General features: G+C 46.1%; 1 protein-coding gene across 1 annotated transcript in view; it reads left to right on the top strand.

Moving 5' to 3' along the window:
* LOC141047266 (uncharacterized) overlaps nt 1-26,300 on the top strand; it is an 801,716-nt gene that overhangs the window by 676,035 nt on the left and 99,381 nt on the right. Inside the window, exons 2-5 of the mRNA XM_073542273.1 lie at nt 25,303-25,452; nt 25,582-25,761; nt 25,846-25,969; nt 26,053-26,150. Of these exons, the coding sequence (XP_073398374.1) occupies nt 25,303-25,452; nt 25,582-25,761; nt 25,846-25,969; nt 26,053-26,150 (552 nt within the window). The remainder of the gene's footprint in view (nt 1-25,302; nt 25,453-25,581; nt 25,762-25,845; nt 25,970-26,052; nt 26,151-26,300) is intronic.

Below are 26,300 nucleotides of genomic sequence, written 5' to 3'. Positions count from 1 at the left end.
GATAGTCAGGGGTGTATCATCCATAGTGGCAGCCCACACGACCATTATCATGCATGGGCAGTTCCATGCTGAGAAGGAATATTTTCAAATATTTTGGAAATAGTTAATATTTTGTAAGTTGGTACTTCATTACACATGGCATAAGGTGGCAACAGGCGATATTGGTAAGTGGATTACTATTAACTAGCAACATGCATAAGTTAAGTTCAGTAACTATAAAAGAAGTACTGTTAGGAAACCAAAATACTATAATATCTTTGGTTCTGTAAGATTATTGTTTACCCTAACGTAAGTTGCCAAAAAGATAAAAAGTTTTTGTAGGCTTGAGAACTAAGCATAAATTAAGTTGTAACTTGCAGAGTTCTTATGTTGCATAATGTATTAACGATTCACTAAGTTTCATGTTGCTGCTAAAAGTTTCACAGTTTCTGCATGAAGTAAACTTATTGTAACGTAAGTTACTTCAGCTTTTCAGTGTAAGTTACCTGCCTTTCAATTTTTGTACAACGCTTAGGCTATGACCCACGTATGCATAAAATTCCTGACTAAAAACCGGACTCCTTCCCAGGAAAAATGCATTTTTTTTCCGCGCGTTTATTATGCTTTTTTTCCCGGAGCATGCCCAGTCTCATAGAATATAGTTGGAAATGCGTTTTTTTTTTACCGCAAAATGAATGAACATGCTGCGTTTTTTACCGCGATGCGATTTTTTTTATGCAGAAAAAACGCATCGTGTGCACAAAAATTGCAGAATGAATTATAAGAATGGGATGCTTAATGCATGCGTTTTTTAAGCGTTTTTGCATGAAAAAACGCTTATGTGGGCATACAGCCTTACAGTCAGTTTTTTGAAATAATTAAATACTATCATAATCTTGATGTTCATTTTACTTTATATTGTAAGGTCATTCTTTGTATTTTTAGAGTCACAATGCTATTAAATGGAATCTGTCACCCCATTTTTGGCCTATAAGATTCGGCCACCGCCATCAGGGACTTATCTACAGCTTTCTGTGATGCTGTAGATAGGCCCCCAATGTAACCTGAAAGAGAAGAAAAACAAGTTAGATTATACTCACCGGGGGGGGGGGGGGAAGGCGGGGGCGGTGGGTGTCGCAGTCCAGTCCGGTGCCTCCCATCTTCTAGAGATGATGTCCTCTTCCTTACTTCTGCTCCTGCGCAGAAGTACTTTATCTCCCCTTTTGAGGGCAGAGTACTGCAGTGCGCAGGCGCCGGGAAAGGTCAGAGAGGTCCGGCGCACTGCAGTACTTTACTCTGCCCTCAACAGGGAAGAGAAAGTAAGCCTGCATCGGAGCCGCAGCAGAAGCAAGGAGGAGGACAGCATCGTATGAAGATGGGAGGAGCCGGACCGGACCGCGACACCCATTGGACCAGACCGGACCCCCGGGTGAGTATAATCTAATTCGTTTTTCTTATCTTTCAGGTTATATTGAGGGCTTATCTACAGAATTACAGAATGCTGTAGATAAGCCCCTGATGGCGGTGGCCACAACTCATGAAAATAAGGTGACAGATTCCCTTTAACACCAGCTGAAAAGATGAAGAGATGAAAGTATACAACGCAGGAAGTGCTGTAAATATTTTCATAAGAATTTGGGAAAGTTATGAAATGTCCTATAAATGTCTGTTCTGTTCCTGATCTGAGGATCTCGGCTTTTAGTGGAGATGAATCTGTGCTGCACTTTATGCACATGCTCAGTAGTGACCAGTGCTGTGGAGTCATAGATGAGATGAATCTGTGCTGCACTTTATGTACATGCTCAGTAGTGACCAGTGCTGTGGAGTCATAGATGAGATGAATCTGTGCTGCACTTTATGTACATGCTCAGTAGTGACCAGTGCTGTGGAGTCATCGATGAGATGAATCTGTGCTGCACGTTATGTTCATGCTCAGTAGTGACCAGTGCTGTGGGGTCATAGGTGAGATGAATCTGTGCTGCACTTTATGTACATGCTCAGTAGTGACCAGTGCTGTGGGGTCATAGATGAGATGAATCTGTGCTGCACTTTATGTACATGCTCAGTAGTGACCAGTGCTGGGGAGTCATAGATGAGATGAATCTGTGCTGCACTTTATGTACATGCTCAGTAGTGACCAGTGCTGTGGAGTCATAGATGAGATGAATCTGTGCTGCACTTTATGTACATGCTCAGTAGTGACCAGTGCTGGGGAGTCATAGATGAGATGAATCTGTGCTGCACTTTATGCACATGCTCAGTAGTGACCAGTGCTGGGGAGTCATAGATGAGATGAATCTGTGCTGCGCTTTGTGTACATGCTCAGTAGTGACCAGTGCTGTGGGGTCATAGATGAGATGAATCTGTGCTGCACTTTATGCACATGCTCAGTAGTGACCAGTGCTGGGGAGTCATAGATGAGATGAATCTGTGCTGCACTTTATGTACATGCTCAGTAGTGACCATTGCTGTGGAGTCATAGATGAGATGAATCTGTGCTGCACTTTATGTACATGCTCAGTAGTGACCAGTGCTGGGGAGTCATAGATGAGATGAATCTGTGCTGCACTTTATGCACATGCTCAGTAGTGACCAGTGCTGGGGAGTCATAGATGAGATGAATCTGTGCTGCGCTTTGTGTACATGCTCAGTAGTGACCAGTGCTGTGGGGTCATAGATAAGATGAATCTGTGCTGCACTTTATGCACATGCTCAGTAGTGACCAGTGCTGGGGAGTCATAGATGAGATGAATCTGTGCTGCACTTTATGCACATGTTCAGTAGTGACCAGTGCTGTGGAGTCATAGATGAGATGAATCTGTGCTGCACGTTATGTACATGCTCAGTAGTGACCAGTGCTGTGGGGTCATAGGTGAGATGAATCTGTGCTGCACTTTATGCACATGCTCAGTAGTGACCAGTGCTGTGGAGTCATAGATGAGATGAATCTGTGCTGCACGTTATGTTCATGCTCAGTAGTGACCAGTGCTGTGGGGTCATAGGTGAGATGAATCTGTGCTGCACTTTATGTACATGCTCAGTAGTGACCAGTGCTGTGGGGTCATAGATGAGATGAATCTGTGCTGCACTTTATGTACATGCTCAGTAGTGACCAGTGCTGGGGAGTCATAGATGAGATGAATCTGTGCTGCACTTTATGTACATGCTCAGTAGTGACCAGTGCTGTGGAGTCATAGATGAGATGAATCTGTGCTGCACTTTATGTACATGCTCAGTAGTGACCAGTGCTGGGGAGTCATAGATGAGATGAATCTGTGCTGCACTTTATGCACATGCTCAGTAGTGACCAGTGCTGGGGAGTCATAGATGAGATGAATCTGTGCTGCGCTTTGTGTACATGCTCAGTAGTGACCAGTGCTGTGGGGTCATAGATGAGATGAATCTGTGCTGCACTTTATGCACATGCTCAGTAGTGACCAGTGCTGGGGAGTCATAGATGAGATGAATCTGTGCTGCACTTTATGTACATGCTCAGTAGTGACCAGTGCTGGGGAGTCATAGATGAGATGAATCTGTGCTGCACTTTATGCACATGCTCAGTAGTGACCAGTGCTGGGGAGTCATAGATGAGATGAATCTGTGCTGCGCTTTGTGTACATGCTCAGTAGTGACCAGTGCTGTGGGGTCATAGATAAGATGAATCTGTGCTGCACTTTATGCACATGCTCAGTAGTGACCAGTGCTGGGGAGTCATAGATGAGATGAATCTGTGCTGCACTTTATGTACATGCTCAGTAGTGACCATTGCTGTGGAGTCATAGATGAGATGAATCTGTGCTGCACTTTATGTACATGCTCAGTAGTGACCAGTGCTGGGGAGTCATAGATGAGATGAATCTGTGCTGCACTTTATGCACATGCTCAGTAGTGACCAGTGCTGGGGAGTCATAGATGAGATGAATCTGTGCTGCGCTTTGTGTACATGCTCAGTAGTGACCAGTGCTGTGGGGTCATAGATAAGATGAATCTGTGCTGCACTTTATGCACATGCTCAGTAGTGACCAGTGCTGGGGAGTCATAGATGAGATGAATCTGTGCTGCACTTTATGCACATGTTCAGTAGTGACCAGTGCTGTGGAGTCATAGATGAGATGAATCTGTGCTGCACGTTATGTACATGCTCAGTAGTGACCAGTGCTGTGGGGTCATAGATGAGATGAATCTGTGCTGCACTTTATGTACATGCTCAGTAGTGACTGGTGCTGTGGGGTCAGAGATGAGATGAATCTGTGCTGCACTTTATGTACATGCTCAGTAGTGACTGGTGCTGTGGGGTCGGAGATGAGATGAATCTGTGCTGCACTTTATGTACATGCTCAGTAGTGACCGGTGCTGTGGGGTCATAGATGAGATGAATCTGTGCTGCACTTTATGTACATGCTCAGTAGTGACTGGTGCTGTGGGGTCGGAGATGAGATGAATCTGTGCTGCACTTTATATACATGCTCAGTAGTGACCAGTGCTGCGGAGTCATACATGAGATGAATCTATGCTGCACTTTATGCACATGCTCAGTAGTGACCAGTGCTGTGGAGTGGTAGTGGAGCTGAATCTGTGCTGCACTTTATGCACATGCTCAGTAGTGACCAGTGCTGTGGAGTGGTAGTGGAGCTGAATCTGTGCTGCACTTTATGCACATGCTCAGTAGTGACCAGTGCTGTGGAGTCGTAGTGGAGATGAATCTGTGCTTCACTTTATGCACATGCTCAGTAGTGACCAGTGTTGGGGAGTCGTAGTGATGAATCTGTGCTGCACTTTATGTACATGCTTAGTAGTGACCAGTGCTGTGGAGTCATAGATGAGATGAATCTGTGCTGTACTTTATGTACATGCTCAGTAGTGACCAGTGTTGGGGAGTCGTAGTGGAGATGAATCTGTGCTGCACTTTATGTACATGCTCAGTAGTGACCAGTGCTGTGGAGTCATAGATGACATGAATCTGTGCTGCACTTTATGTACATGCTCAGTAGTGACCAGTGCTGTGGAGTCATAGATGAGATGAATCTGTGCTGCACTTTATGTACATGCTCAGTAGTGACCAGTGCTGTGGAGTCATAGATGAGATGAATCTGTGCTGTACTTTATGCACATGCTCAGTAGTGACCAGTGCTGTGGAGTCGTAGTGGAGATGAATCTGTGCTGCACTTTATGCACATGCTCAGTAGTGACCAGTGTTGGGGAGTCGTAGTGATGAATCTGTGCTGCACTTTATGTACATGCTTAGTAGTGACCAGTGTTGGGGAGTCGTAGTGGAGATGAATCTGTGCTGCACTTTATGTACATGCTCAGTAGTGACCAGTGTTGGGGAGTTGTAGATGAGATGAATCTGTGCTGCACTTTATGTACATGCTCAGTAGTGACCAGTGCTGTGGAGTCATAGATGAGATGAATCTGTGCTGCACTTTATGTACATGCTCAGTAGTGACCAGTGCTGTGGAGTCATAGATGAGATGAATCTGTGCTGCACTTTATGTACATGCTCAGTAGTGACCAGTGCTGTGGAGTCATAGATGAGATGAATCTGTGCTGTACTTTATGTACATGCTCAGTAGTGGCCAGTGTTGGGGAGTTGTGGTTGAGATGAATCTGTGCTGCACTTTATGCACATGCTCAGTAGTAATCAGAGATCAGACTGTGTCTGACTTCATTGGACTGGACCACATATGTAGGCCTAGATTAAAATTTAGTCTACATTATGTAATTGATCAACGGTCATATTTTGTAATCAAAAGAAGTATGAATATTGATTGGTTACATTTTTATACAAAATTTTAGCCTACATTTGAAGTTCACACCAATGAATTCACATGCAACCTATGTTTTGTCTAAATAAAGTCAGTTTGCCTTCTCAAATATGAACACTGACAAAGTTGAACACATTCTTTGTTTTGTAACATACGTTACTATATTGTGTTGTAACGTAAGTTACCGTATATACTCGTGTTTAAGCCGACCCGTGTATAAGCCGACCCCCCCCCCTAATTTTGCCACAAAAAACTGGGAAAACTTATTAACTCGTCTATAAGCCGAGAGTGGAATCCATAGAATATTCCCCATATGCTGCTCCATAGAATATGCCCCCATATGCTGCTCCATAGAATATGCCCCCATATGCTGCTCCATAGAATATGCCTCCATATGCTGCTCCATAGAATATGCCTCCATATGCTGCTCCATAGAATATGCTCCCATATGCTGCTCCATAGAATATGCTCCCATAGAATATGCCCCATATGCTGCGCCAGACTATGCCCCCATATGCTGCTTCATAGACTATTCCCCCATATACTGCCCCATAGACTATGCCCCCATATGCTGCTCCATAGATTATGCCCCCATATGCTGCCCCATATGCTGCTCCATAGATTATGCCCCATATGCTACCCCATAGAATATGCCCCCATATGCTGCTCCATAGATTATGCCCCCATATGCTGCTCCATAGATTATGCCCCCATATGCTGCTCCATAGAATATGCCCCCATATGCTGCTCCATAGATTATGCCCCCATATGCTGCTCCATAGATTATGCCCCATATGCTACCCCATAGAATATGCCCCCATATGCTGCTCCATAGATTATGCCCCCATATGCTGCTCCATAGATTATGCCCCCATATGCTGCTCCATAGAATATGCCCCCATATGCTGCTCCATAGATTATGCCCCCATATGCTGCTCCATAGAATATGCCCCCATATGCTGCTCCATAGAATATGCCCCATATGCTGCTCCATAGAATATGCCCCATATGCTGCTCCATAGTTTATGCCCCCATATGCTGCTCCATAGAATAAGCCCCCCATATGCTGTTCTATAGATTATGCCCCGATATGCTGCTCCATAGAATATGCCCCCATATGCTGCAAAATAACGCCATACTCACCTCTCCTGGGTCCATTGCCACTGTCTGCTGCTTCTTGTGTCAGTGACTGTTCAGCCAGCAGAGGGGTGGCACGCATTAATCACTTCACTGCGCCCCCTGCTGCCTAAATGTCACTGACACAGGATGCAGCAGAGACAGTGGTGAGCAGTGATGGACCGGGGACAGGTGAATATCGATATACTCACCCATCCTGCCGCAGTCTCTGCAGCCTTGCATCTCCACTGTCTCCCTTCCTGTCTTCAGCGGTCACGCGGTACCGCTCATTAGTCATGAATATGCGCATATTCATGACTAATGAGCGCTACTACGTGACCGCTGAAGACAGGAAGGGAGACAGTGGAGAAGTGAGACTGCAGAGACCGCGGCAGGATGGGTGAGTATGATCTCTGACACTCCCCCTCCCCTGCCGACCCCCAGGTATATGACCCGTGTATAAGCCGAGGGGGGGGGACTTTCAGCCCCCCCAAAATGGGCTGAAAATCTCGGCTTATACACGAGTATATAGGGTACCTACATTTCTTGTAATAAAACCTGTTGCATTTAGCTTGAGAGGTTAAAATAAATTTGTTAAAGTTGCTTGGACTATGGTGTTTTAATACAATAAAAATAGTGCTTCCCCCTGTTTACCAGAACAGAAAATTTGGCAGTCTCATGAAATTGGCAATTGCCTTTCCTTTTTGTGTAACGTAAGTTACCAAGTAATAACACTGTATTTGGTATTTAATTTTTGTATTGTTGAAAAAAATCAAACTGTGTTGAAATCTATTGAGAATAGTGTAATGTACATTATACATTCACTCATTTTTGTGCCTGCCTTTAAAGAACAGTCTGTAGCCATTATTTACTCAGTTTTTGGCTTGTGAATGTAACGTAAGTTACCATGGAATGGCCCGCATGTGAATTGAGAGGGCTCGTGCGGCTCGGCATCGGTCACCTGCTCTTCAAAATTTCAGTGATATCCACATTCCCGTGACGGTGTAACCATTGAATGGAATAGTGAATCATGTAGTAGAAAGCTCCTGATCCACCATTCAGCCTTCGCCTGTGAGTCTGAGACTCCGAGCACTGCAGGCCACATCACACCTGCAGTATGGAGCCTCGGTGCTCACACCGCACAGTGCACCTCGGGAGTGTGTGTTTTTTTATTAAATGTCAGAAATTGTGTGGGCATCATATTAAGTGAAGAGCTGTGGGACTCTCATCCTGAATGAATGGCTGGTGTGGGCCATTACACTGAGTGTAGGGCTGTGGTGGACTGCAAGGTTGGACCACATTGCGTTAGGTGGATCCGTTAAATGGATGCACTAACGCTGATGTAATTTTTGACATCTTTTTAGCGCATACGTCAGTGCTAGGGGTTAACGCATGGTGGCATTTTGTTACCATGCGTTAGCCGTACAGGTCTATCCACAGCGAACGCATCCGCTCGCTGTGCGTTAGAGCTAACGCACCCTACAACGCGTGAGGTCTAACGTTGAAGTGTGCGTCACAAAGTAACGCCTCATCCCTAATGCATGCCAAATTTGTCATGCGTTAGGATGCTTTACTATAATGGCGGGTAATGTGTGCGTCAACGCATCCGCTACATAGCGTTAGTGCTGCTAAGTAACAGATGCATTAAACGCACGGCCATAACGAGATGTGAATCCAGCCTAAAGGCCCCTTTACAGTTAGCGATGCACCAGCGATCCCGACCACGATGAGACCCGGTCAGGATCGCTGGTGCATCGCTAAATGGTCGCTAGTGAGCTGCCACACAGGCAGATCTCGCAGCGACGCAGCAGCGGTCGTTACTTACCTTTCAGATGCGGCGATCCTGACGTCCTCCCGCCCGCGTCCACGCGTCGCTCATCGGCGCCAGCAGGAAGCGCCTGACGAGAAATGGAGCTGCACGATCTCGCGCGATCAGCGACAGACAGCGGGGGAGCCGGTCGGAGGTAAGGCTAGTTTCACACTTGCTTTTTTTTGCAGCGCGTTTTTCCCGCAAAAAAACGCATTAAAAAAACGCATACAAATGCATACAAACGCTGCGTTTTTTTCAAGCATTTTTATGCGCATGCAGGAAAAAAACGCAGCGTTTTTGTGCGTTTGTATGCGTTTTTTGTGCGTTTGCGTTTTTTTACAGATTTTGGAAAAACCCCACAAAAATGAAAAAACAACCATTCAACAACACACAAGACCAATGGGACTTCATTGTGGGTGTGGTATGTTAATATATAGACCCTGTCTACAGTATTCTTCACATTTGCTTGATTCTTCTCGTGACCATGGATCTGCGCTGGAAGAGTTTTCACTTCAACTTGGATTTGGACATCGCGATGGCTCAGGCGTATGCAGTTGCTTGCCATGAACAAAGGAAGAGAGAGAGGCAGCGAAGACGGCGGCGTATGTGGATACATCCGATTGTTGAACGCCGGGAGAGCCGTGGGGCATACCACACCCTCTACAGCGAGCTCCAGGCAAACCCGGAGAAATTTACAGATTATATCAGGATGTCCCACGAAAGTTTCATGGATTTGCTTGCTCGTGTCCAACAATCCATCCGGAGACAGGACACACAGCTCCGTCGTGCGATTCCTCCTGAGGAACGGCTACTGGTGACATTACGGTATGTTTTAAAAACCAAGGGGTGCGGTCTGATGTTTTTTTTTTAAATTTAGTATTCAAAACCTTGGGTAATTATTTTTCGTGAATGTACTAATATTTTATTTTATAGTTTTTTAAAATAATATACATAAATATTAATTTTACTTCTTTGTCTGTTCACAGATTCCTGGCGACTGGAGAAACCCTATCTTCACTACACTTCCAGTACCGTATTGGAATCTCTACCTTGTCTGGAATTGTTGCTGACACCTGCCGGGCTCTCTGGAATGTTCTTTGCCCAGAATTTATGCCCCTGCCCACCGCTGAAAAGTGGATGGAAATTGCTGACAAATTCTGGACAGTATGCAATTTTCCCAACTGTTTGGGAGCTGTTGATGGTAAACACATACGGATCATCAAACCCCAAAGAACGGGATCTGAGTACTATAATTACAAAAAGTACTTTTCAATAGTACTCATGGCGATTGCGGATGCCGGATGTATGTTTGTAGCAGTGGACATTGGAGCATTTGGCCGTGGTAATGACTCACAGGCTTTTAAAAACTCAGACATGGGCCGGAGGTTGTATGGCAACCAATTTAATTTCCCTATGCCACGGCCTCTTCCTCACACCGAAGCTCCGCCACTGCCCTTTGTAATGGTTGGCGATGAGGCTTTTCAAATGTGCGGAAACTTACTGAAACCCTACTCCAGCCGGGACTTGGACCACACCAAAAAAATATTTAATTACAGGCTGACCAGGGCCAGAAGAACTGTCGAGTGTGCTTTTGGGATTCTTGTTTCCAGATGGCAAATTCTGGGCACGGCCATTAATCTTAAACTTGAAACAGTCGATGAGGTGGTGAAGGCCTGTGTGGTTCTACATAACTTTGTGATGGCTAAAGAGCACCCGACCTTTGAACTGGACGATGATGCTCCTAACCCATTGCCTGAATTCACTCAGCACACTCTCAGGTCATCCGTTGAAGTTGGCCAAATGAGGGACCAATTTGCGGCCTACTTTATTTCTGATGTAGGACGGGTGCACTGGCAAGATGAAATGGTGTAAGAATGTTTTTGTTTGTTTATGGTAATAAAAAACCTTATTTGATACCATTACTGAGTGCACTATATTTTTTAAACTCCAATTAAATAAAAAACTTCCCATGTATAACTGAATTTTTTGATGTTCACACACCTGGGCAGGTAAATACACATATGAGTTAAAATGCAGCATTGCTAGTCTGCGTGAAATATATTGGAACGAGCAAAGCTGCAGGCCATGAATCAGGAAACCATTTTTTTTCAAGAGAAAATTGTGCAACTAGTTGAAAACAAAGTATGTGATTTTCTCAAAACACAACCCTCAAAACCCAACCCCAATGAAAGTCCATGGGGAATACAAGTCAGCATTGAGTGGCTGAATGTAATCTGCTCCATTCCAACTTACAAGTTATTACACTAGGCCTTGGAATGACTATACTAGGCCGTGGTATTTCAAATATGAGTATAGTATGCCTTGGGCCTACTAGTATAGTCATATGTGAAATACCACGGCCTAGTATAGTCATAACAAGGCCTACTCGATTTTTGCCAACTAGGATCTTGTTTCACGAAAAACAAACGGGTGAAACTTGACAAGTTTCAACAGTTTTTTTTTCATGAAACCAGATTCTAGTTGGTGAAACTAGAGTTATTACACTAGGCCTTGGAATGACTATACTAGGCCGTGGTATTTCAAATATGAGTATAGTAGGCCTTGGGGCTAGTAGTATAGTAATATGTGAAATACCACGGCCTAGTATAGTCATACCAAGGCCTACTGTAATAACTCGATTTTTAACAACTAGCATCTTGTTTCACAAAAAACAAACTGGTGAAACTAGAAAGAAACTTATTTTTAAGACAAGTTTCAACAGTTTGTTTTTCATGAAACCAGATCCAAGTTGGTAAAACTAGAGTTATTACACTAGGCCTTGGAATGACTATACTAGTCCGTGTTATTTCACATATGACTATACTAGGCCTTGGGTTGGTTTTTAACATGTATTTACCCATCAGTGTGTGTGAGCGGCGCAAACAACATTAATGAAACTTAGTAATGGTGAACCACAAATGTAAATTTATTTTTTATCACAAAAATAAACCAAAAAATTATTTTTTCCGGCGTTTGGGGGCAGATGGTTTCAATTTGGGGGTGTGCAGGGAATATGCAACACTTGCAGTTGAAGACGGTGTTTGAGGGGAAGGGGCAACAAAACTTGTGGGGGAAGGTAGTCCAGTTAAGGGAATTAAACTAGGAACACTTGGAGGAGAGGAAATCTGTTCAGGTACATTAGTTGTAATGGCATGTCGCCGTAGGCTTGTGTGCCTGGACCGACTTTGGCCCAATGCCCGCCTTGATAGATTTCGCCTTGAACTAGGGGCAAATATTGAATGTAGGTCCCCCGTCTGCTGGTATGGCTGCTGCTGCTGCTGAGGTGGCGGCGGCTGCTGCTGCTGAGGTGGCGGCTGCTGCTGAGGTGGCGGCTGCTGCTGAGGTGGCTGCTGCTGCTGAGGTGGTTGCTGCTGCTGAGGTGGTTGCTGCTGCTGCTGAGGTGGTTGCTGCTGCTGCTGAGGTGGTTGCTGCTGCTGAGGTGGCTGCTGCTGCTGCTGCTGAGGTGGCTGCTGCTGCTGCTGCTGAGGTGGCTGCTGCTGCTGCTGAGGTGGCTGCTGCTGAGGTGGCTGCTGCTGCTGCTCTTCGTTGTCAGTGCTCGTCCTTGCAGGAGGACTGGTGGCGGCAGTGATGGTCCAGGTTTGCAGAGTGGTGGTGGCAGGGCTACTACATGTTGTTGTAGCGGCAGGGCTGTTCCATGTTTGCCTAGTGGTGGCTGAACTCCACGCATGCATGGGAGTGGCGGTGGTGCTCCAGACAGGAGCAGCGCTTGCCATGGTGGTGTCGGTGAAGTGACCAGCTGCACTCAGACTTGTGGTGGTGTAACGGTGGGTGTCCTGGCTTTGAATAGAGGTGTCCGTGCAGTGGTATGCAGCACAAGTCGGTAGTGAGGTGAAGCGAGTCAATGGTGGCACAGGTGGAAAGGACACCACTGACTGCTGACCGTACCGATTATGCTGCATAGCCTGCAAGAAAGCATTGTTGCAGGCCTGCAGCACATTCAGCTGTTGATCAGGACTAAGGTGTTCCGCCATGCCCTTTTCAATCTTACTAAAAAAATGGTGTGCTGGTCTGTTGAGGTCGGCCTCCAGACGGTCAAGGCGCTGTTCTACAGAATTGAAGCGGTGTTCAAAGTGGTTAAAACCACGTTCCATGAGTGCAAAACCGCTTTCAACTCTGTCGGACAGTGACTTGAGGCTGGAATTAAATGTCTCGCTCAAATGCATAAACTCGGGCAAGACATTCCTGTCCAAGGCCCTCTGCCGCTGGCGGGTAGTGCCCGCATAACCAGTGGCAGAGACCTGGGACAGGGGAACACCTGATGGCCCAGCTTCCTGGTCACCAGCTGTGTGTGTGGTTGACCTGCAAGGTGCTTCCTGGCTGTCGGATGGCTGAGACGGGTCAGAGGACGTCCGAGGAAGGACCGCTCCAGGGCCAGGTTGCAGGGTGCTGCTCCAGGTGCTGTGGAAGAAAGGAAAATCATTACTACCATGCCTTTACAAGAAGCATCAGCTGTGGATTAGAAAAACACAGATTAATAAAAATAAAAACCCTAAATTTATAATACTTACGATCTCGTGGCAAGGACCGGTCTTAGGAACTGCAACGCGTGATAGTGACGGTATCTAGTTCTGGTCCTTGACGCAGATCCACTGCGAACCTGGCCCTCAGCACGAACATCACTGTTGAAGCGGTCCTTGATCGAACGCCAACGTGTTCGGACTTTGTCCACTGTTGATAAAAAAAAACAGTGCCGTCAAGGACAACAGTCACTGAGGCACAATGTAGCAATACAATACTCAAAGCAGTCACTGTAGACCCCGATGACACTGTTGGGTTTCCTGCTAGAATACACCTAGCACGAAACCCAACAGTGCCGTCAAGGACGACAGTCACTGCGGCACAATGTAGCAATACAATACTCAAAGCAGTCACTGTAGACCCCGATGACACTGTTGGGTTTCCTGCTAGAATACACCTAGCACGAAACCCAACAGTGCCGTCAAGGACAACAGTCACTGCGGCACAATGTAGCAATACAATACTCAAAGCAGTCACTGTAGACCCCGATGACACTGTTGGGTTTCCTGCTAGAATACACCTAGCAAGAAACCCAACAGTGCCGTCAAGGACAACAGTCACTGCGGCACAATGTAGCAATACAATACTCAAAGCAGTCACTGTAGACCCCGATGACACTGTTGGGTTTCCTGCTAGAATACGCCTAGCACGAAACCCAACAGTGCCGTCAAGGACAACAGTCACTGCGGCACAATACAGAGCAGGGAAATACTCACTAAACGCCTTTTTGGAGGATGCTGTGGCGCTGTCCCAGCCATCCATCAACGCTGCGGCCACCTCATTCCATAGCCGCCGGGTCACCACAATGTCCTTGTGCAGCCGGTCACGGCTGTCCCACAACGGCGAACGCTCCTGGACCAGGCTGATGAGCTGCTCATTATCCAGGTAGACGTCTTCATCCCGTTGTGGAACCTAGACAAAACACATTCATTAGAATAATCCAATTTAAATTGAATAAAAAGTTACAAAAAAATAAACATAAAAAAGAGTAAAAATAGAAGATAAAAAATAAAGAACATTACAAATCATTTGATACTTACATTCCGTATCACCACCGGGACTTGGCTTCGCTGCTCCTGCTCTTCGCCCTCACTAGTCCCGTCCGCAGAAGATGATGATGACGATGTCTTAAAAAAGTTGAAAAAAACGTAAGAGATTTGGAGAAGCAGCAGATATACTTACCAGATGCACTAAAATAATCACCTCACGGTCTGCTTGCGCCAATTCCTGCCGCGATGGGGAATACTCGGATTCTGAAGACATACTGCATGTAAAAATAATAAAAATCATTAGTACATACATAATTTAAAAGGACAGGCATATAATGTAATATACTCACATTCTTCGCTGATATAATGGGTTCTTGGTTGACTGTCTGCTCTTCAATCTGTCAGTGTAGTAGTGGCAGAGTTTTGGCAGGCACCTCCTTTATATAGACTTTTTTTTTTGACTTTAGAAGATTATAACTAGGACAACAAGTGGACACCACCAAAAAAACGCAGCGCTAAAAAAACGCATACATGCGCATGCCAGTGCGCACGTATGCGCATCCATAGTCTATAATGGCCATTTTTAGCGCAAAACGTGCGCATACGTGCGCATGCGCTTTTTTCCAGGGCCAAAAAATGCAACATGCTGCGTCTGGAAAATACCAACGCACACCCCAAAAAAACGCAGCGCATGAAAATCGCATACATGCGCTTACCAGCGCGCAGGTATGCGCACCCATGTTAAATATAGGGGAAAAAACGCATGCGCACGTATGCGTTTTTTTACAGCGCAAAAAAACGCAAATGTGAAACCAGCCTAAGTATCACACATAGCGATATCGCTGCTGCGTCACAAAATCAGTGACGCTTTAGCGATATCGCTATGTGTAAAACCCCCTTAAGAGCCTCTATACTGAGTGGGGGTGCTCATTTTGTAATATACTTAGCATATGAGGCTTTGCACCGCCTCTATACTGTTACGCAGGCTCTTCTTCCTCTATAGTCTATTACTGTGCTGACAGCAGTACTATTACAATTATGTGTTGCTGCCATATTGTAATTAGCTAAAAAACCCTTTTGTACTTATCCCTATCATACCAATGTCCTCTGGACTTTATATTGTGATTACTATTTGGGGCTTTATGTACACTATTTCTGCCCTTGACCTTTCACCAGATTTATACTCATTCAGATATGATGTTTTTAATATGATATACACTCACTGGCCACTTTATTAGGTACACCATGCTAGTAACGGGTTGGACCCCCTTTTGCCTTCAGAACTGCCTCAATTCTTCGTGGCAGAGATTCAACAAGGTGCTGGAAGCATTCCTCAGAGATTTTGGACCATATTGACATGATGGCATCACACAGTTGGCGCAGATTTGTCGGCTGCACATCCCTGATGCGAATCTCCCGTTCCACCACATCCCAAAGATGCTCTATTGGATTGAGATCTGGTGACTGAGGAGGCCATTTGAGTACAGTGAACTCATTGTCATGTTCAAGAAACCAATCTGAGATGATTCGAGCTTTATGACATGGCGCATTATCCTGCTGAAAGTAGCCATCAGATGTTGGGTACATTGTGGTCATAAAGGGATGGACATGGTCAGCAACAATACTCAGGTAGGCTGTGGCGTTGCAACGATGCTCAATTGGTACCAAGGGGCCCAAAGAGTGCCAAGAAAAAATTCCCCACACCATGACACCACCACCACCAGCCTGAACCGTTGATACAAGGCAGGATGGATCCATGCTTTCATGTTGTTTACGCCAAATTCTGACCCTACCATCCGAATGTCGCAGCAGAAATCGAGACTCATCAGACCAGGCAACGTTTTTCCAATCTTCTACTGTCCAATTTCGATGAGCTTGTGCAAATTGTAGCCTCAGTTTCCTGTTCTTAGCTGAGAGGAGTGGTACCCAGTGTGGTCTTCTGCTGCTGTAGCCCATCTGCCTCAAAGTTCGACGCACTGTGCGTTCAGAGATGCTCTTCTGCCTACCTTGGTTGTAACGGGTGGCAATTTGAGTCACTGTTGCCTTTCTATCAGCTCGAACCAGTCTGCCCATTCTCCTCTGACCTCTGGCATCAACAAGGCATTTCCGGCCACAGAACTGCCGCTCACTGGATTTTTTTTCTTTTTTGGACCATTCTCTGTAAACCCTAGAGATGGTTGTGCGTGAAAATCCCAGTAGATCAGCAGTTTCTGAAATACTCAGACCAGCCCTTCTGGCACCAACAATCATGCCACGTTCAAAGGCACTCAAATCACCTTTCTTCCCCATACTGATGCTCGGTTTGAACTGCAGGAGATTGTCTTGACCATGTCTACATGCCTAAATGCACTGAGTTGCCGCCATGTGATTGGCTGATTAGAAATTAAGTCTTAACACACAGTTGGACAGGTGTACCTAATAAAGTGGCCAGTGAGTGTATGTGTGTGTTAATAAATAATTACTTTTTGCACTTCATATGTGAGAAGTTTTATTACGGCACAGAAAAAAACTTTTCCTTTGGGCTTTTGACCCATGTTGTGTTGTAGGTTTCCTCTTTGGTCTATGTGGTAGCAGCCTTGAATTAATATGGAGTTGTGCGCCAGGAGGGAGTGTCAGATAGGAAGTTGTAAAAGAAAGCAGCAGGGTGAAGTCCTTAGCTCATGCCAGGAGGCCTATTTAAAGGGTACAGAACAATGTCGTAGGTGGGCAGAAGACCTAATTAAAGGGGATTAAGACAAGGAAGGATTCGATAGACAAACAATTGTCTATGTTAAGCCCCCGTCACACACAGTGATCTTGCTAGCAAGATCGCTGCTACGTCACAAGTTTTGTGACGCAACAGCGATGTCACCAGCGAGATCGCTGTGTGTGACAGCTATCAGCGACCGGCCCCCCTGACGGGTATCGCTGTGGAAACCTCTGGACATTTTTGGGGTTGCTGGTCTCCCGCTGGCCAGCGTGTGACAGGCGGGAGACCAGCGACCAGGAGCTGGTAACTAGTGTAAAGGCAGGGCTTCTAAGGGGCGCGCAGCGCCTAGAAACCCAATGTGTACCTTAGTTACCGGCGCGCTGATGCAGGGAGCTGGTAACCAAGATACACATCGGGTTTCTAAGTGACGCACGCCCCTTGGAAACCCGATGTGTACCGTGGTCACCAGATCCCTGCATCGGCGTGCCGGTAACTAAAGTACACAGCGACGCCGCTGATCGCTGGTGAAGCTGTCTGTTTGGCAGCTCACCAGCGATCATGTAGCGACTCACCAGCGATCCTGACAAGTTGATATCGTTGTCGGGATCGCTGGTGAGTCGCTATTTGTGACGGGGCCCTTAGAGAGAAAGCTACAGCGTCACCAAACTGCGACAAAAGTTCTCCTGCAGAGCGCTGAAGATGCATTGCCACAGCAAGGAGTGTGTGACCCTCATGGAATGGACTAGGGAGGAATCGTACCAATGCACTTCAGCCAATGAGGTCCTGACTAGTGATGAGCGATTATACTCATTGCTCGGCTTTTCCCAAGCATGCTCGGGTGATCGCTGAGTATTTTAGCGTGCACAGAGAGTTAGTGTTTGTCGACGCAGCTGTATAATTTGCGGCTTCTAGATTGTTAGGAATTCCACACATGTATTCAGGCAAATGGGGAACCCCCGCACGTATTCAGACTGTCTAGAAGCCGCAAATCATGCAGCTGTGTCCACAAATACTAAATCTCTGAGCACGCCAAAATACTCGGAGCTCACCCGAGCATGCTTGGGAAAACCCGAGCAACGAGTATACTCGCTCATCACTAGTCCTGACAGGTCAACAGGGAGCTAAGAGGAGCTGTAATGACACATCTCAGCAACAGCCCATACACATGAGATAAGTGTTGGCTGAACGGTCATTTGGCAGACGGCTATCTCTCCCGACTCCCCCATACACACAAATATTTCAGCTTTCCTGTGGTCTGTATGAGAGTCGCCTCCAGACTCCTCTAGTGGAGGATTATCTACAGGAAGAACAAACGGATTATCCTCTGAAATTCAGGATGCCAGATCCTTCTCTGCCCTGACATCATCTGTCGGGAGGCCCCCAAATACATTATATGGTCGCCCAAAACCCCCAAAATCAGTGCTTTCATGTAACTTTAGTCTAATGTGTATGGGGGCGTTAAAAGGTAACTTATTGGACGCTGCCTCTGGCCCGGCCTAATAGACCTTCGTACATTGCAGGCCCAGACACCATTAATAAGCATGTAAGTATCCTAGTAACTAGGCCAGCCCATACTATCGAGTGCTTGGGGGCGTAGGGCATTGAGTCGATCTCTATCACACCTTCTTAGGTACCATGTTTGCTTTTGACAGCAGCAAGTGATTAAACTGCCAGGGTTTTTGTTGCAGTCACACCGCTGCCGTCCCTGCGGTGTACGTCTATATTCTGGGGCCCAAAGGGGTTTTTTTTTTTTTTTTTAAAGAAATGTTTAGCGTGTTAAAAATTAATAAAATGTGTCTTCTTCTTTTCGCATGTTTTTTTTCTTCTTACAAGAATTGTTGGAGCCAATTTTCTTTTGAAACATTTTATTGCCACTTTTGCGATATTCATAATCGCTCTTGTTTGGGGGTTTCCTTCCGCAGCATCCAGCTGGTCTGCCAAAACTTCAGGGGTGGTGACTTTCTCAAACAGATGTCCAGATGGACCTTTGTGCTGGACAGCCTAGAACCAAAAGGTCTTAACCACGATATTGAATTATATGCTTTTTAGGAATTTCTAGCAAGCAGGTTGTGTAAGCATATAGTTTAATTATTAATTTATTATATTCCAGTTTTATTATGCTCTAATTTTTGCATTATGGCCTGCAAAATACCTTACCGGTCTTTTACTTCCGATAAGGTTCTAAACATTCTATTTGAAATGAATTAATCGCTCTTATGCTATTATATTAGCATATATATTAACATATCAAACTATCTTTATTTTACAAGGATACTCCACACAGGGAGTGATAATGTCCATTTTCTCAATATGGGGTAGAAATCCGCAATCAGCAATGTCCACACTTCTTTAGTATGACAACACACGTGTCCATATATCAAAACTTCTTACAAAAAAGTGCCTCCCCCTTCCTTTGAGGGGAGCACATCATATTTACACGCTCCACTCCGACATCACGAGACAGTCCATCTTTTCAGGCATAGTTCTGCCATCCAGCAGAAGGGGGCGCAACAGGCGCAACAAAAACACAGTTTTCAGCAGGTCCTGAGGACCGTCTTCAGCTCTCTTATAGAGCGTAGCAGGGTTCCCTTATCCTGAGGGGACGCGGAACAGTCCCTGAAATGTGCCACTGGCACTTGAAGGGAAAAGCACAGTCAGTTCATTGGCGCGCATCCTGCACGTTTTTTCCACTTGATGCCCGGCCCCTGGCATGTGTTGAAGGGGACTCTGTAGCCGCAGAGTCTCCGGGATGATAAGCATGGTCAAGGACAGAGGTGTCATCGGTTGCCTCTGTACGTGGATCCGTTTCATCCCCAGTGGGTGGGCACAAGACAACAGCCACGGCATAGTAGCCTCGTGGGCAGTCCTCTTTCTAGAAGGAGATCCAGTCCCCGAGCTGCAAAGCTCTACCATGTTTGATAGAAGCGGCGTTTACATACACTTTGTCGTGAGTGTCGGCCTCCTCAATAAAGCCGTAGCCCCGCTCGACGTTGGTGTAAACGAGCTGACCGTAGGTACAATGTGCAGACATGGCGTCCTCTCCCTTCTGGTGTAGGAGGGCCCATATCTATACTCCCTGGCCTTTTTCTGGGCACTAATATCCGAGATCCACACGGATGGGTAAGAGGTGTCTTCTACGGACGCCTGACGGGAGTGTGGGGGTGAGGTGGCGTGATCCTGGGCCTAGCATCGGCGCTGCCCCAGGTAAGCGATGGTGCAGGAGTTGTGTGACCCGTCTTTCACTGGGGGTAAAGGCTCACTCACTGCTAATGATCTCCCTGTCCCGATCAGACTGCCCCTCATCTCTTTTGCAGGTACTGCCTCATGCAGGAGGCCAGGGTTTCTCCCGGCTCTACTTCCTCATGATGTCAGCAGCACTCTCGGACATGGCAGCGGTGTCCTCCTCTGGTCGGGTGGGCTCCATCAGCTCGCGGTCACTGCTGGTAATTGTTTCTGGGGTGCACTTGTGTTCCATCTCCAGCGGTCCGACAGGCACAGCTTCCGGGCTCGTTGGTTCCTCGGGGGAAGTCAGCGGTGCTTCATCCCTCCGTGGCTCCGATAAGACCAATGCTGCGGGCGGATGCCTTTCTGGTGTGCTATCAGGCTCCGGCTCGGCGGGCCCGGCTGTTACGAGTACCATCTTCTGTCCAGGATCTTCCCTCCAGGTAAGTGCCAGTGTGCACCTGCATTTCTCCCCAACTACAGGTGGGGCGTCTGGATTCCTCGTCCTGCCGCCACTGCCATTCCGTTCGCCCGACACCTCCGCAGCTGCACCGATACATCGTGTCCGACGTCCCATGTCATACTGATGCCAGACAGCTGCACTCAGCACTTTCTGCAGAGCCACTCGCTTTCCAGGGTGGGGCCCTCTCGGGCCTTCCCACCCATTTTTGTGCATTAGGTGGGAAAGGGCGTCCACCTGTACATACCACTCCCTCCAGGGGCGGACCCGACATTGTTGACAACTCTTCTTTGGCGCCATCCAGACACTATCATGCCCACGAAGCACACCTTGTTGACAGGGACAGTCCTTTTTGGCGCCACAACTCTCCATCTTGGCGGTCGCCATCTTGGGGTTCACAAAGTCACTTCCCAGTTCTTCTTTTGTCAAATCCGGTGTAGTAGTCATGTCCAGTATTATTTGCTCATTGTCACAATCTTCAATCAGGTCACTACGGGTCACTGTAATCACTTTCACTTCTTTCTTCACCTCCGCTGCTGTTTTCACCGCCATATGGGGCAGTGAGATCCTGCCGACTATGCCACTTGTAAAACTACGGCCGAGTGGTCAACCTGTCAGCACAATCCATACTCACTGTGCTGTCAGCTGCTTCTTCCCTGCTGTGTTCCACGTTCTGTTCAGTTAAAGGACAGGAGGCAGAGTCCAAAGCAACTTTAAACATAACGGATTTATTCTCTTCAGGACACAGCACATCCATAACACTTCCAGCACACTTGTCACAGTACCAGCAATGCATTATTCTTCGTCTTTCCCTGACGTCTTTTACTACACAGTAATAGGCCACAAAGATATAATGGGAACGAGGAGCCCGGTGAAAACGGCACTTCAACCTATTTCTCTGGAACCAACTTCAGCCCAGACACGGAAATAATCATCTACTAAGTCATCCACCCCCTTTTGGTTATCCTGCCCATGCACTAGCTGGTGGCCCACTCTTCTACTTCAGCACCCAAACTTTGTCAGTAACTTCATCAGTGACTTCTTCACTGGCTTCTTCACTACACTGCTGCGAATACCATGCACTGCGCGCTTCCCTTCTTCCTGAGTACTTCCACTCCTTTATATGGATGGCTGAGTTTCTCTACTTGGGAACTTTGTATGACAGCTAAGCAGCTCGGGCCCCAAGTCCATCTGAGCACACCAGGGGTCTACCCCTGTCTGACTATAACCAGGAAATCTGTCTACCTTATTCCCCAGCTACCACTCCTACAATTAACCTCTAAAGTGTCCTACAACTATGCTTTCCTATGTAATGTAATCAGTGCCCCATCTAGTGGCCTTTTCCCTAACTGCACTGTCCCTAACCTACATATAGCAATATGGCAATAAACACGTATATACAGCTTACACATAATGTACAGATACGTAAATACGACACATTCAAATATAGCAATTATCTACAAGTAAACAGTCGTATCAACATTTAAAGGGCTAGGTCCTGACCCTCTTACACACATTCCATGCCTGGCCCATGTGCTTAACCACGTTGTTCAATGGTTTCTCAAAAGCTACCTGGAGCTGCCAAATCTGCGTGTGAAAGTATGCCGCCTAGGTGCATACATTTTAGAAAGTCAGCTATAGCTTCAGCTGCCCTTGCTGTGCTTTAGCAGTGTTTGCAGCTTCCGGCTCACTGACTAGTGTGTGATGTCCCCACGCGTTGGAACTCTACACTGCATATGCTGGAAAGGATTTGTGAGCAGAAGAGGGTAGTTGTTGACTAACAGCATCAACAAGGCTGTCATTATTCAGGTCAGACTCCACACATAAGACCTCAGGAGTGGACATGGATGTCAGACATATGTACCATCCTACAAAATGTTGAACACTCCACCAAGATGGTGAGCGGTGATGATGCCATAATTAGCATCACCATCCCGCTTCTCTGCATTCTGAAAAGCTCTTTGCTCACAATGAAAGAAGATGAATTGCAAACGAAGCATGAGGACATGGAGCAATGAACCATACAGGGAGATTACACACAGTCCAGCCTCATGACATTCCAATGTGGATTGGTTGACAATGAGGAAGAGGAGGAGGAAGAAAAGGAGCTACTTTCATGCGCTATAGATGGTTCTACAAGCACAACTATCGTACCGTCTGTTCAGCCTGGATGGCCTGAGAACAAGGAGGAGGGGGAAGACAGTATGGTCAGTTGTCCTGTTGGTGAGGACACCGAAGTCTTCCCTATTAGCAGTCGGGAATGCATAGCTGACTTTATGTTGTGCTGCCTATCCCATGACCCTTGCATTATGAAAATGTTTGGTGACACTCATTACTGGTTGGTGACACTTCTAGACTCACACTACAAGGATAACTTTCAATCTCTTCTTCCAGAGGCAGACAGGTCTACTAAAATGTTGCAGTATCAGAGGGCCCTTGTTGCGGTATTATTAAAAAAATGCCCATCTGAAAATGCTGGCAGCAGACGTCACAGCTTGTTGGACAACCAAGGAGTACACAACTCTAATCCAGCAGAGGCACGGGAACACTGGCAAAGTTCTGGGAGAGTTTTCTCAGACCCTCCCATCGCCCTGGCCCAGAGACGCTGGGTACTGTCACAAGGAGTGCAATATTTTGGTAGATGCTGAGGGAGTACCATGCTGACCGTACCAATGTCCTCCGTGATTCTTCTGTGCCTTTTACTTATTGGGTAGCTGGACATGTGGCATTGAAGTGGCTCTCTATGCTTTGGAAGTCCTGGCCTGCTCTGCTGCTTCCGTTTTGTTAGAGTGTGTTTTTAGTGCCACTGGTGGAATTATAACTGATAAGCGCATTTGCCTGTCAACTGAAAATGCAGACAGGCTAACTCTTATGAAAATGAACAAGGTCTGGATTGGGCCAGACTTCTCTAAACCACCGAATGATAACAGCGAAACTTAACCTCCAATACAGTGTCTTTCTTTGAGAGGTGTATTTCCATGCACCTCTTCACACCCCCTCATGGGTATACGCTTCCTGACTTTGGCTGTTTGGTGTTATCCGCCTCATCCTCATCATCCACAGCCACTAGAACACGAGGGTGAACATGTTCCGTGATGCTACTGCCACTCTAGCTTTTTGCAAGGGTGATTATGATGCCCGCAAAAAAATTAAAAAAAAAAAAAGGTTACCCCGCAGTGGGAAATGTTTGTCTCCAAGTATAGGAGACCCGCTCCTTTAAATTGGGAAAGGAGTCATAGGAGGACTTCCTCCATGTTTCTTCAGACACCACCACTATAACACGAGGGTGAACGTATTCCATGATGCAACAGCCACTCTAGTTTTTTTGCAAGGGTTTTTATGATGCCTGTAAAAAAAATGTAAAAAAAATTTGATGTTAGAAGTATGGGCTGTTCTGATGTTATCACACTACCATTCAAAGGAAGATTGCCTTTCATTGGTTGTCCATCTAGGTATCTGTTGTAGTATTTTTTGTAGGTACCAACTGCATCTTCCTTTCTTACAAACACAACCTCTGCAACTCCTGAACTCAACAAGTGTTCCAAGAGTTATTGGGGTGTGTGTTACTTTTTTGCAGGGCAGGCTTTGCATTCAATGCATAAGCAAAAAGTATGGGAGACACGCTTTCTTCTAATGGAAAAAAAATTGTCATGATGCCTTCAAGTACATCTGTTGAAAGGGTTATTGGGGTGCGTGTTACTTTGGAGCAGGCCAGGCCTTGCATTCAATGCATAAGCAAACAGTATGGGAGTACCAAATGAATACTTGGAACTTGGTGTTCATGTGGACATCCAGTACGTGGATTCCAAGTCTTATTGGGGTGCGTGTTACTTTGGTGCAGGCCAGGCCTTGCATTCAATGCATAGGCTAACACTATTGGAGACCCATTTTCTCATAATGGGAACATTTTTTCATGAGGCCCTCCTGTACATCTCAGCAAAGGGGTACTGGGGTGCATCCTAATTTTTGGCAGACCAGCCACTCACTGCCTAGGCAATAACAATATAGGATTCCCACTGTTTAATAATGACCCTTTAAGAATAGTAATGCCGACTGATGGCCCTATAAAAATAGGCTTTGTGACTTTCAGGGTCCCTCCTTCATAAATGAAACAGGATGTGTCTGATGATGTGTCACACACCACATGGCCAAATAAGGTTTTTAAATGTTAATATGACATTTGCCAGTGAATACATTTGTATTGGTTGAAAAATGAATCAAAAACGCTACTTGTGAACATAGCCCAAGTGGTGGAGGAGCATTTTTGGGGGTTATTTCTTTTGCCTTACATACAGATTATTACCCTGGAATGGATGTCCCTTAACATATTTCCCTGGAAAATCCATTTTGGTTTTGTTTTTGTATGTTTTAGTGTGCTAGAGTAAGACTTTAAAAGTGGCATCACACTCTGACAACATAGTTCACAGAAGTGACCTAGGAGTCAGAAATGTTTCCAGAGGCCTTCCCCATGATGCTTCCATGTTGTTTGTGCACTGTTCTCAAATATTTCCACTGTTTATATACCCTAGAAAGACCTCCGGGGGGGAAGGTTGCAGCAAAAAAGCTCAGGTTTCCCATAGACTTACATTGGTCTTGTTGCTCGGGGCTAGTACCCGAGTATTCCAATTTGCTTGACCCAAGCAACGAGCACCCAAGCATTTTAGTGTTTGTTCATCATTAGTTATATTACACAGGATTTTTATGATGTTACATCGGCTCATCTTCTCATTCAGGTCTCTACAATATCGGATCCTCTCAGTGAAGATCTTCTATATAAAAGAATTTTTCTGATTTACCCATCAAAGATGGATGATATGGACAAAGACAAAATGGAGAGGATATTACACATCACCCTAGAGATCATCTTCCGGCTTACTGGAGAGGTGAGAGATTCTGATGACGTCACATTACATCATTCCTATCTATGGGAATAACAGATGGACAGAACTGGAGAAATGAGGACTCTGGAAATGTCTGTAGTGAGATTTATTAATGTGTCTCTCCATAACCAGGATTACACAGTAGTGAAGAAGACCTCTAGTGAGCGCTGTCAGGACCCTGTGTCTGAGGGATGGGGAAGACCCCTGAGCCGAATCACGGGGCCTCCACCTCACCTCCTGATGCATGAGGACATCAATGACCAGAAGATCTTAGAACTCACCTACAAGATGATTGAGCTGTTGACTGGAGAGGTGACACTGCTGGGAATGATGGGACATTAAACAGTAACGCTATGAAGGGAACTGGGGTGATGACGGTATCATTGTATGTGTCAGGTTCCTATAAGGTATCAGGATGTCGCTGTCTATTTCTCCATGGAGGAGTGGGAGTATTTAGAAGGACACAAAGATCTGTACAAGGATGTCATGATGGAGGTTCCCCAGCTCCTCACATCACCAGGTAATAGACAGGACTAAATACACACGGTGTATAATTATCTGTATATAAAGAATGCATTCAGTCCCTGTATGTGTTTCCTCCAGATCTATCCAGTAAGAGGACAACACCAGAGAGATGTCCCCATCCTCTTCTTCCACAGGACTTTAAACAAGAAGATCCCAGTGTTCCTCAGGATCATCAGGTAGATGGAGAGAAGGTGTCAGGAGATCTCCCCTATGATGTGTAGACGGCTGTGAAGGTCTTGTGCTCAGTCTCGTTTTATCCACCAGTATTATATGTTGTGTAATGAGAACGGTGGAGATGGCAGGATCAGGGCTGATCATAGATGTGA

The sequence above is a fragment of the Dendrobates tinctorius genome, unplaced genomic scaffold (assembly GCF_039654945.1).
Source record: "Dendrobates tinctorius isolate UK_male_01 unplaced genomic scaffold, ASM3965494v1 ptg000126l, whole genome shotgun sequence".
Classification (NCBI taxonomy): domain Eukaryota; kingdom Metazoa; phylum Chordata; class Amphibia; order Anura; family Dendrobatidae; genus Dendrobates; species Dendrobates tinctorius.
The sequence above is the reverse complement of the archived record's forward strand: the minus strand, read 5'-3'. Positions and strand labels throughout refer to the sequence as shown.